At 48.3% G+C, this 12,762-nt stretch overlaps 1 protein-coding gene across 3 annotated transcripts in view; it reads left to right on the forward strand.

The window, feature by feature from the left end:
* Positions 1–9,058: 9,058 nt before the first annotated feature.
* LOC119445214 (glutathione hydrolase 1 proenzyme) overlaps positions 9,059–12,762 on the forward strand; it is a 30,742-nt gene continuing 27,038 nt past the window's right edge. For all 3 annotated transcript variants that reach the window (XM_049665080.1, XM_049665082.1, XM_049665081.1), the window contains exons 1-2: positions 9,059–9,201; positions 12,422–12,519. In XM_049665080.1, the coding sequence (XP_049521037.1) occupies positions 9,137–9,201; positions 12,422–12,519 (163 nt within the window). In that variant the 5' untranslated portion in view covers positions 9,059–9,136. The remainder of the gene's footprint in view (positions 9,202–12,421; positions 12,520–12,762) is intronic.

Raw genomic sequence — 12,762 nt, forward strand, 5'->3', positions numbered from 1 at the left:
ACTGGTGAAAGAATGGTTGCCGTGCGGGAAGTTAGGAGTGCAACGCTCCGTGTACATAACAAAAATAAGCAGTCATATGGGCACTTGATGGGAGCCCTATACACAGGGTGTTTTTAGAGCGAAGCTGTCTATAGGATCCGGGATTTTATGACGTCCGCGCGGAAAAACTATCCCCTAAAAAGTGAGAGTGAAAGAGCCAACAACAAAGAAAATTATACCTCCTTTCCAATCCGTGTAGATTGTCGAACAGCGAAGCTGTGTTAGTTATACCTAGTCTTACGAGTGTTACATGTGCATGTGTTGCACGTGGTGCAATTGCGTTAACACAAGTAAATATATTGAAACGCAGCGACTTCCGACGCTACTCAACGAGGTTAATCTACGAGGCGCGTTGGGTACATGACCCTAGAGCACTGCACGGGCCGATTTTTTCAGCCCGGGCCCAGCCCGGGCCCGTTTTTACGTTGGGCGGCCCACCCGAGCCCGATCAAAACTTTTATGGCGAGACCCGGGCTCAGCCCGGGCCCGGAAATAATCTATGTTACCCGCCCGGCCCGGCCCCCTACCCCTTTACCCTATAGGCCCGAGCCCGGCCCGAGCCCGACTCGAAACCGGCCCGAACCCGGCCCGAGACCGAAAAATAATGTTTTTCAGAGTTGAGACGCCCGAGAATAACTCGTTGCACGTTACATGCACACCACCAGAAAGCCCGAGTCCGGCCCGGGTCAAAAAGCACACGCCGTGCCCGAGCCCGGCCCGAGCCCGTGAAAAAACTGTTCTACCCGGCCCGGCCCGGCCCACGGGCCGGGCCGGGCCCGGGCTTTCGGGTAAGCCCGAACCCGTGCAGTGCTCTACCTGACCCTCCATCGCCTCCAGGATCGGTTCGCCATGAAAACCGTATGAAAACTCATGCGAGGACCTCTGGATCAATCACAACCATTGTTCATGCTGTCTGAGGGATCGGCTCAGCTTTCCCGGCCAGACAGCCGTCCACGAAGTGGGGGAATAGCCAAATAAAAGCTTCGTTTTAAAACAAAAATGAGAGATCGTTCATTTGTTACGTCATTGTCAAGCAGATGTCAATGAGGTGTTCAAATCAATGGTTAGTTCCTCCAGTGCCCCTTGTTTCGCCGTTGTTCCGCTGCGCAACGGGAAGAGGGTGGAAGCAAGCGTCTAAAAGGATTAGGCTTAACTCGCCTTGTGCCGGGACTGGTCGTTTCGGCATTTTCGGGGGGCGCCGGCTGATGCGGAAGCTGCTGCACTTGCTGTGGAGGGGGACTGCAGTTGTTGCGGTCGAGGTTCCTCGGCGGGCATCGTTGGCGGCTGTTGTCCTTGCACAGTAAAGCAGCCTGACCTCGCAGGAAGAGACGGACAAGAATGTTTAGTTGATGATTTTCTCGAAAGGTGTAAACCCACTGTTGGCTTTCCTCTAAATGCGGCGTAATCCCGCTACGGGTGATCGGCCAAGAATCGAATTGAGTTAGAATAGACGGCCGTGTCTACAAAAGGGGGTAAAAAAGAAACTCCTTGAGAAATCAAAATTAAGATATCCTGCGAAGATAGCCAGCAAGAATCAAATGAACGGCTGACTAAACCTTAGTATGACAATGTCCAAAAAAGGGAGGAAGCGTTCTTCTTTCCTTCTAAACGAGGGAATGCAGAAATGCAGATATTCAATCCAAAACGGCAAAACAGAACCTTCAAAAGTAATTTTTTCGTAAAGGTTTTCCGAAATGATCTATCGTCTCAGCGTCACTACAAGATGGCCACAAGGGGGCAGTTCAAGGCCATATTTATGAAGATATATGAGGTGCCCCACAAGGCCCTCAATTCAACGAAACAGATTTTCATTCGCGCACGGGAAAAATTTCTACTCGAAGGCAATAGCTGGCGTCGGTACTTCTATAAACTTGTACTACGGCTGTATAGAGGAATTTCTTTATCTTCGATTAATGGTGATGTCATCCATAAGTGGGGCACTGCATCCACAACTGCAGGAGATTGAAAAATAATATCGTCAGCGTGCACAAAATAAATTGGTGTGCCTTAAATTTAAAACAGGATTACAATACTTTCAAACCTGCAAAAAAAAAAGAGTAACACAACAACGTGAAAATTGAGAATGGTGAAATCTTGAGCAGAACAAAAATAATTAAAAGTCTTCAATGAAAATATGAAGAATGACAAACAACGATCGATAGAGGAAAAATAAAAAGTGCAAGAAAAGATAAGGTTAAGCAAACAGCGAGGTTGAAGAGAGAAACGTTCTACAAATGTTTGTAAATTATTATGACGGTGCCCAATAATGGAGGCGGCAAAAGTAACCATAATTGAAGGTACATCCATGAAAGCACCATACCGACTTATAGGACTTTCTCTAGTCTTTGGCCTAACATAGAAGAATCGGCGGCACAACAATAACGACGACGTCAACGGCAACAACAATGCGGAGAGGTAGATTGCTTCGGGCTCATTGCAGAACAAGCAGAAAGGGGAGTTGGTCAGAGCACATCTATACCAATAAAAATTGAGGGCTCCCTGCAACATAGCAGCGTAACCTCGTGAATAGGACCTCGAGCTGCCATGTTCCTCACAATTTATTGCTTCAAGAGTATGACCATTGTTGTTGTTGCTGTTACCTCAAATGTCGATGAGCGGAAGAAGAGGAATGTTGTTGTTGTTGGCTCAAAACATAGCAAGAAGAATAATGGCACTCACCCCCGAAGCTCTTCGTCTTCTTCTTCGCCTTAGGACAGTGGCGCGCCTTGATGCATGAGCGCAGTTCTTGCACATCGTTTCGTTCCTGTAAGTGCTTACCAGCCTGAGCTTCTCTGGTTGCCCAGTTTGGCACAGGAATGAAATAGCACTAGCTTTCTTAGTACACACGCCTTGAGGCAATTATCCCGAAAAAGGAAAGCTTAATAGTAGACAGGTAGCAATCACGTGGCATTCTGGACGGGATAGAAGAAGCAGAAGTAGTAGTAATTGCCTCGTGTCGCGTGGCACGAGATTAAGAAGAAGCCGACGGTTCGAGCAGGCGAGTTGGTCCCCTGCTCGTCTCCGCCAGATAAAACCGCGACGTCGACGCAACCCGTCGGGCCGTTCAGACGTTCCTTTAGCCTCCAGGTCACGACGAGAAAGCCCGGCATCGCGTCAAGCCTGCGCGAGCCAAGTTGCCCGTCTCCGTGTCGGGCGCCTGGTAAGCCTCGATCGCAGCCCATGTGTTAAGAGAAACGTCTGGCTTGTGCGAGCGCCTTTGATTCTGTAGTGCTGTCCGTGCACGTCTTCCTACCCCTCTCTCTCCCTTCTTTCTACTCCCCTTCTCCTGTACCCCAGCGTAGGGTAGCCAACCGGACCTCTGACTGGTTAACATGCCTGCCTTCCTTTTATCTCTCTCTTTGCTTTTATATCGTTTTTATGTTCTCTCACATCCTTCCTCAGTATATTGACCCAACGACAAGCCGTTCCGGTTAGCCTCCTTATCCTCATTTCTTCATATTTTCTCCTTATCAGACCTATTAAAAACTGCAATAAACCCGCCGTGGTTGCTTACTGGCTTTGGCATTGCGCTGCTAAGCATGCACGAGTTCGCGGAATCAAATCCCGGATGCGGCGGCCGCATATCGATGGGGGCGGAATGCAAAAGCGCCCGTGTAGCGTGCAGCACGTTAAAGAACCACAGGTGGCCTAAATTAATCCGCTCTAAATTAATTCTCATAATCAAATTGCGGTTTTGGCACGTAAAACACCAAAATTTAGTTAGCGGCGCCAACGCCGAAGCAAGAAAACTAAAAAAAAAAAAAAACACTAGGGCAGCATTTAAGTCCTTTAGTTTACTTCACCACTGGAACGACAAATACAGGGTGTTTCAGCGAACACTTCCAAAAATTTTTAACTGGTTGACTGTGGCAGATAGCAAAACTCTAGTTCATGAACTGATCTACTCGAAGAGGCGGACATTACTTGCACAAAAAAATTGAAATGCCTAATCGACTAATTACCAAAAATTACTAATTCAGTTTTCACTAATTACCTTATGACCATTGTTACAATTTCCAAATTCTAGCCGTGCAGTTCGCAAGGCGGATCCACTTGGAACAAATTCTCAAGGTTACACCAGTTGCAAGATATTGTTACGGGGAGATGTCAAAAAGGGGTTTATGTACAATATTTACAAGTGACAGCGAGTGGCACCACAACAAAAAAGATGGCGGGCCGGGATACAGCTCGTCCTCTTTCTTATCTGCTATGCCACTTCTATTTCGTCCGCAGGATAGTCAGTGCATGGCTCATAACATTAACCCCCGGCGGCGAAAGCACAGGCTCGGTGCAGTCTAAGTACGACGCGCCACGGAAAAGCTTCACTGCACACACAGGGTTAATCAGCGTCTGGGACATGGTAGGGCTTCAGGCGGACGACGTGCACGATGTCTGTGCGGGGTTGAGCCCATGGGGAACTCCCGAACTTTGCAGAGAAATGTATTGGCGTTCATTATACAGGGAAGATTAAAAATCATTGATGTCACATAGATATATACTGGCTGGTGATGAGAACCACTGCTACATACAAAAAAACAAGAGGCATTAAGAACTTCGCCGAATTCCAGATGAAGACAAAACAGGAATACCGACTGCACATTAGAGAGTTTTATAATAGGGGCCCCAAAGTGCGTTGCGGGTGTTAGCGTTGGGGCATGCAGGAGTGAAGAGTTTTAGAATAGGGCTTTGCGTTTGCGAATCGCGTCTTGCGCTTGCAGCGCCCCTATACGGTGTCAAAGAAACACTATTACAAATATTAAAATAAACTATGTCATTTTATGATAAGAAGAGTAATTTTGACTTTCGTGTTTTTGCGTTTAATTACAATTTAGAGGTTATTCTGTTAGCAGCAAGCGACTTGTAGCGCTTAATTTTGAGTAACGAACTTTACGTGCCTTCACCAGCCAAGTTAATCCACTTTAAGCCTACGAGCCATGAAACCGACACTCCAATTCGGAATCAGCGGCGTCTAATGAATCATTCATCATTACACACGTTAGTTGAGAGAAAGTGATAACGGTAGTCACTTTTCCTAACTTAGGAATTTCACGCGTTACCACGAATCGAGCCCAGTTTGGTGCTTGATTAGAGCCACCGCTTCGATGGGCGCCGCCACGTTTGTTGACGCAAAGCTTTCGGGGCAGCTTTTGCGGCTCCCGCTAAATCAGTGAAATAGCGTGCCCGACGCAAAACCCTAACGCAGGTTTGTGTCTCGTGCATGCGCAGTGCCTTCAACGCTATTTCTTTGGGGCCCTTTTTCTAAAACGTTTCTAGTAATGTAATTCAGAACTGAATACAGCAACAGGCAGCTATAGCTCTGTTAACTCATTCAGACAACGCTTATTACTTTAGATAAATAAAAACGATATTCTTCCGTGAAAACGAACTCACATAGGAAATACATACGATAAGGAATCGCAATGTTAACAATGACAAGCATTTTAGTTTGTATGATAGATGTACAAGGATGTATGAATTGCACCGCAATGGATCTTTAACTTCACTCGTGGAGAGCAAGCGATCAGCTTCGATCTTGTTTTCGCGTGCTTCGTTAGAAACGAAGAAAACCAAATTGTATTACGCCTTCCCTCTGCGCTATACCCGCCTCTGAAAACTGGAAGAAAATGGATGCAAAAGTGAAAGATGGATGGCGACGCTGCCTTCAAGCTATGGCACACTAAAATGATTAACACCCTTAGTAGATTACCGCTGTCACCTTTAAAGCTTAATTTGTGAATCTATAACTTAGTTTGATATTCCTCTTCAGTCTCCTTTTAATTCATCCTTATAAGCGTCGTTATATCTGTGTAAACACGATTAAGCGCGCAGTGTACGAAACTGCGTACGAGGTGCCGCGAAAGTTTAACAGCTCTTTCCTGTTGAACATCGAAGATGGCCCACAGCAGGATCTACGCCATCATCGTGTTCTTGATGCTGGCCGGTCTCATTTTCGGCATCGTGGCAGCCGTCTTTGCGTACATAGTGCTTGACTCGTCACTCAGCTGGCCGACGGAGAAGTGGGAGTACAAGGGCACGGCCATCATCAGCGACGCCAAGGAATGCGCCAATGTAGCCAAGTAAGTGCATGCTCGGAGCATCAGAGGAGAAGCGTGGCGATACCCTGTGCTATACGGTTTGCACGCGACGTCGCGGACACAGCTTCTCTTATCGTGCTATAATAGATATGTATTACACGGACGTGGTGGCCATGATGACGTCGGTGCACTATATCCCGCGTATACGTCGTTTTTTTTTTTTTTTGCTTTTTGGCGGTTGTGGTTTCACACCGGTCTGTCACGGTTGTTGGTTCGTCTCTCGGTGCAAGACGCATCTGTCATGCTATCACGTTTTCTTTAAACAGCGAAGCTATTCTGAGTCGAGCCTTCGCCGTCTGTCTGTCCGGAGCTGTCACGCCCGTCACGTGACCAGGAGAGGATGCGAGCAGGTCACGTGACCAGCAGAGGAGGAGAGGCGTGTTGGGGCGAAGGCGACTAATGAGAGGGCGTGCTCTGGGGGGGGGGGGACCAATGAGAGGCTGCGCTGGGCGCGAGGAGGAGAGGCGATGGCTATAAGAAAAGGTGTTTCTGGGAAAAAACGCACGCCGCGCGAAAATAAAAATTGCTCGTCGGACTGCGCATTCGAACCACCGACCTAGCGTGGTGGTCACACGCCAACCGATTCAGCCACTGTCGCTTCATCATGCGTGCATAATACCCCTGACACAGGGGCAAAAGTGAAGTCCTTTGCAGGAAACCCCTTCTGTTACTCCGAAGGACCCTTTGCAGAAAGGTTTTGCGCCGATGACGTGTGTCACCTCACTAACTTCTTTAGGTGGTTCCTCAGATAAACGCCACCGAAAAGAAAAAAAGTGAGGGACGCGCGCTTTCACGGGGAGCGAACGCACGTGGGAGAGCAAACGAGCGTTCGGCGCCGTGCTCCCTGTAGGGCTGCAGAATTAAGCGTCTCTTTCCTCCTTTACAATCACCATATATATAGAGCAAACGCGACTTCTTCTATCGCGCGAAAGGCCGTGGGGGGACGGGAGGGAGGGAGGGGAGGCGACGTTTAGCTGCGGCACCAAATGCGTATTTATATAAAAAAAGGTTGTCGCAGTTTCACCCGAAAGGCGAAGCATCAATTGCGATAGCAAATTTGTAGAGAGCTATAAGGATAGGATAAGTAGTTTTATCAGCTGTACAAACTTGGACATGCAGCAGCCCGGCAAAACACAGAACTGTTGTCGACGCCGTCGGGCGTTTTGCCCGCGTTCGCACAAAACGCGCGCGGCCTTGGGTGACTGTTTGCCGGAGCCTCTGGGAGCGGCTCGGAGGGTTTCGACGAGATCAGAACGGAACCGTCCGAGCCTCGCAGTTTCACCCGAAAGGCGAAGCATCAATTGCGATAGCAAATTTGTAGAGAGCTATAAGGAGTAAGGATATAGTAGTTTTATCAGCTGTACAAACTTGGACATGCAGCAGCACCGGCAACACACAGAACTGTTGTCGACGCCGTCGGCGTTTTGCCCGCGTTCGCACAAAACGCGCGCGGCCTTGGTGACTGTTGCCGGAGCCTCTGGGAGCGGCTCGGAGGGTTTCGACGAGATCAGAACGGGACACTCGTCGAGCAGCGTCAGAAGTCTTTACCACCTTCTCACCTCACAACGTTTTTATATAAATAGGCATTTTGTGCCGCAGCTAAACGTCGCCTCCCCCCCCCCACGGCCTTTCGCGTGTCTGAAGAAGTCGCGTTTGCTCTACATTTATGGTGATTGTAAAGGAGGAAAGAGGCGCTTAATTCTGCAGCCCTTCAGGGAGCACGGCGCAGAACGCGCGTTTGTTCTCCGCCGTGCGTTCACTCCCCGTGAAAGCGCGCGTCCCTCGCACCTTTCACTCGCACATACAGCGTTCGGCACGCTGAGCCGTGCTCCCTCAAGGGCTGCAGAAGATAGCGCCAACCTTTCCCTTTCCCTCAAGAACCACTTATCACGCGGCGACAATTTCATAGCCTTTGACGTCATACGGAACTTCACGGCGACGGCGACGGCAACGGCGACGGCAGAAATCTGCTTTGGAGTGTCCATATAATTGCTATCGCAATAAAATGTTTCGAGGCGAGAGGGTAGGTAAGACTTCCGACGCTGCTCGACGAGTGTCCCGTTCTGATCTCGTCAAAAACCTCCGGGCCGCCCCCAGAGGTACCGGCAACAGTCACCAACGCCACGCGCGTTCGTTGCGAACGCGGATAAAAACGCCGACGGCGTCGACAACAGTTCTGCGCGTTGCTGGTGCAGCTGCATGTCCAAGTTTATACAGCTGATAAAACTACCATCCTTACTCCGTATAGCTCTCTACTAATTTGCTATCGCAATTGATGCTTCGCCTTTCGGGCGGAACTGCGACAATTTTTTGCAGTGGCTGCGTTCGCACTTAGAAATAGTTCGGTGTTAATTTGATTGATCTTTGTGAAAATGTTCTTCATATAAGCTCAGTTCTGAACGGAAAATGAATTTACCCTTAGAAACAAACAAGCCATGTACTCATACGGCTGCTAACACGCTGTTTTAGATCAATTTGCTTTTCCTTGTTCTTTATTTACCGTAACGGACAGATTTAATTTTGAGGCAATTTAATTTCGATGAAGTGGCAATGGCGGATGAATGCTGCAAACCAAGCCGCCGAGCAAACTCGAGACAACGGCGGACTAAGGGCATACCGTCAGTAACGTCGTTCTCTCCGTCGCAGCCGAACGTGTCTGTAACCTCATAATTGAGAACTACTTTAGTGAACCCTCCGGATTAATCCAGTGATAAACACCGGGGACGCACATTTCAGCTTCGCACTTTAACCACCTTCAAAAAGGGGATGGGCTGACGAATGCTTTTCTTTTTTCATTTTTGTTTGCACTATAGAGTTACGCAATAGAGTTGGTTGGAGTAACTCTAATTGTAATTAGAGGCTTCCACTCAGCGTGTTTCTCTTTCGCTGGCTTTTCGCGCATAAAGAATGCCTACTCAAGTATATTGGGCTTCCTCTTTCCAGCCGAATATTAAAAAAAGACGGCACTATTGTCGACTGCCGCCATAGCCGCGCTGCTGTGCATGGGTGTCACCGCTCCGCATCTGTCGGGAGTCGGCGGTGGATTCATGGCCGTCTACTACAACAAGTGAGCGCGCTTCGAAAGTGTTGCGGTGACGCGCTGCATTTTTGGCGGTCATGCCCTTGCGAAAAATGATATTGTTGTAAAGGCAGCGCATATATGGACGAACACCAAAGTGATGCGAGTACTGTCCGCGAGTGCTTGTCTCTATCACGATAAATAGCCAACCGCGACTCTTCCGCGGACAACTTTCTGCGGCAATGATGGAAAAGCTACGGAGGCTGATCCGCACAGGCGTTATACTGTGCCAAGTTGTCCGGCATAGCTTGACAGCGCCTTTGGTTTTTTTGGCAGAGATACTGGGAATCAACTTAGCTTCCACGTGCAATTGTTTCACATTTGACTTAACGCGGGAGAAGGATACCCAGAGAAATGAGACGAACTTAACATTCAATGGTGTATATTGTCTGACTTTCCGGTTTCGTAGAAGGTGCTTAACTCTTCTCTTCCCCAGCCTAAACTTGCGTGAATGCGGCTATCTTCAGGAACGCTCCGAAGTTATAGGTAGCTTGCACGTGACGTCACAGACGCAGCTTTTCACCGAGCTGGGTCCCAAACATGGCGCCTGGGATGACGTCAGTGAAAGTCATCTATACTTGTGCGCGCTTTCCCTCCCTATATAGCGTTCCCTTCGTTGCTAAAGAATGTTGTCCGCGAGTTAAGCCCACCAGTATCTCCGTATCTGATTACTATCTGCTTTTGCTTCGTTTCTCGGTGCCGACACATTGCCATCGAGACGTAAAGCCGCTCGCGATGCGAAAGTTAAAGTCCGCGAACGTTAACCATTCCAGTAAATGTGAAATCGGAGAGCGTTTTCGTCGCGGCGGAGACGAAACTGAGACTGTCAATTCAACACTACTTCCTGAGATATCGCAGTTTGTCATACATCTTCGCGCTCTTTGCATTTCCCTAGGGGGCGCAAAAAGCAACCACTTCGCTATGGTGTCTAGCCACCATAACTTCGCTGTTTGCCATTCGATGGTTTCGCATGATATACACGCAAGTTAATTCGTCGAACACCAAAGACACTACACAGTCTTCTACAAAAAATTGTTTTATTCGCGTACTATAGTAAAAAAAACTGTGGCGGTGGTAAAATGGTAAGGCGTCCGCCTCGTATGCGGGAGGCATTGGGTTCTAATTCCGGTGCTTCCGGAAACCCACCTGTTTTTTCTAATGGGTAGAGATATACCACAACCTGGCGCTCGGTTGTCTATATCGGTTCTCATCTCGAAAGGGGCCCTATAATTATCTGTGAGGGTTTCTGGGTGCCCCCTGTCCCTACCGCAGCTTTGGTTAAATAGTCGGTCATCTGCTACTGCTGTGGGAGGCAGACGGGTGCTGCCACCGCGTACCTATCGCTAAAATATGTACAAGCGCGCTCCCGGCCTGGCGCTTGGCAATGGGAGTTCCAGACGCTTGGGAGGACGCCCACTTATTGGAAAGTTGGCGGCATGGGAGCGACAGACTCCTTTTTTTTATTATTTTACTTAAAACCCTATCGCGGCGATCCTGTGGGTGCCGTCATGTTTGATCACGTAGTGATGACTCCACAGCTTACGTCAACCGCGTCCGTTGCCTTCGTGTTTACAATGAATGTGCATAAAGCCCCGGTGCGGTTTAGCAAACCTGTGTTTTCGCGGATATCGTGGACCGTGACCGAGGGGATGACACGAACTTTTGGTCACAGCTTCAGAGTACATGTAAGCGCTTTCGAAGCTCACGACGCCTTGTCTAAACGGCGCGAGCAGCGTATACGGTGCTTGTACTAGAAGCGGGGCTAGATATGTATTCCGAGCTTTCCAGACTTTCTGCTTATGAATTAAATCGGGATAAGTGTGTATTGCTCTTCGTATTTTATTTGACTAACAATTTGAAGCATTGGCGTGTTATGTTTCTGACTCGGTAAGGTTCACCGGTGCGATAACTATCTGATTGTTTATTTTCTGCCTAATCGCTCGCCGGTGTGCTCAGTCGAAAAAGATTTTTGTTGTTGCGCACAAGGGCTTCGAACGTAGATGTAAGTACTGTCCTTTGTGATATCTTATCGCAAATACGTATTATAACTAGTCACTCTTGTACTCTGTGGATCGTCACTACGTAACGGGCGGTGCTCACTCTTGCCAATGTTCAGAGGTTGACGTTCTTTCTTTGAAGGTTAGCAATACAATGCTGACGGACGAGTGAACTTCTTTATTCTCGATGAAAGCCGTGCATCGCGAAGGACCGGCAACACAGGCAGTTCTTACGTCACAGCGGCTTGTGAACTTGGCCATACGGGTTCATCCCATTCCTTTATATGCCAATTACTATTTCTTGCAGCCAACTACTGCGCACATCTTCCATCTACCACTCCACAGTTTGCAGCATGAATGGAGCAGAGTGCGTTAACAAACACCTAGACGCATTTCCGACAGCTGATCGCACAGAAGCAGGGCAGAAGCGGTGATGCGCGCGTGCATCGCACGAGTAGTATGCCGGAAAAGATTCAACACCTTCGAAAACCCAGCGCGAACGGAATACGACGTCGTATACCACGTGGCAACTATACTAGCCGCGGCCTAGTTGTTGAGCACCCGCCTCAGCTGCGAGAGGTCGTGGGTTTGATTTCCACCGCGGCTGGGCACCCAGTGGTTAAAATGGGCGCAAGCGTACCCCGGCCCGGTATTTGACATTCTTAAGGGGGCGATACGCTTGGCAAAGGGGCCTGTACCCAAAGTTCCCGTCAAAACCGCTACTGTTACGTACGTACTTATTGTTACGTGGTTTTTCCACGTGTTCTAAGAATCCCTGACGTGGCCCCGCAGACTACATATCACTGCAGGTTACTAGTTCCGAGCAGTTCCGCACTGTGATGGCTGAACGAGAAGCAATGCAGAAAAATAAAATTCATGTACTACTATAGTACGTGGATTTATCTATCTTTGTGATTGTGGCCTCATATACACTCTTGCAGTTTTATTGCGCTTCATTTACCATCATTGACCTCAATTTCTGAGCAATCACTTGGAAATAACGCCTCATAGGTTGGATGTAACTTGATTTCACTAATATAACTGCTTTGTACGATTAGTATTACTGTATGAACACCGAACCAGTCAAGGAAACACTTCTGGCATATTCATTGAACGAGTTGGGAAGGGTAACACCTAGGTTGCTCTGTCATCAACCGGCAGCTCTAGCTATAGGTTGCTGTTGAATAATTTACACTGCGACTTCCTTGCAGGACGATCGACAAAATGTATGCCGTGGACGCCCTTGGTGTGGCACCTGCCGGCACGCAGTCGAGTGATTTACAGAAAAACTGGAGTTTCACAACATTAGGTACGTGCCACTCTGACGCCGTAGTGTACCTTAATAATGCTAACTGCTGTAAATAATTACAATGACATAAAAATTATATTGCCCTCATTCAGTCAAGGTGGCTGAATATCAAGGAAACAGATTATCGCGTGCAACTGGTTCTGATCTATACAAGGTCAGTTAGGCGAGAGGGAAAAAAATTGCAGGCTCTCCCGTAATCGAGAGTAGATAATAAATATGAAATGGCTACCGGCAAAGGCGATT

This window comes from Dermacentor silvarum, chromosome 3, assembly GCF_013339745.2.
Source record: "Dermacentor silvarum isolate Dsil-2018 chromosome 3, BIME_Dsil_1.4, whole genome shotgun sequence".
Taxonomy (NCBI): Eukaryota; Metazoa; Arthropoda; class Arachnida; order Ixodida; family Ixodidae; genus Dermacentor; species Dermacentor silvarum.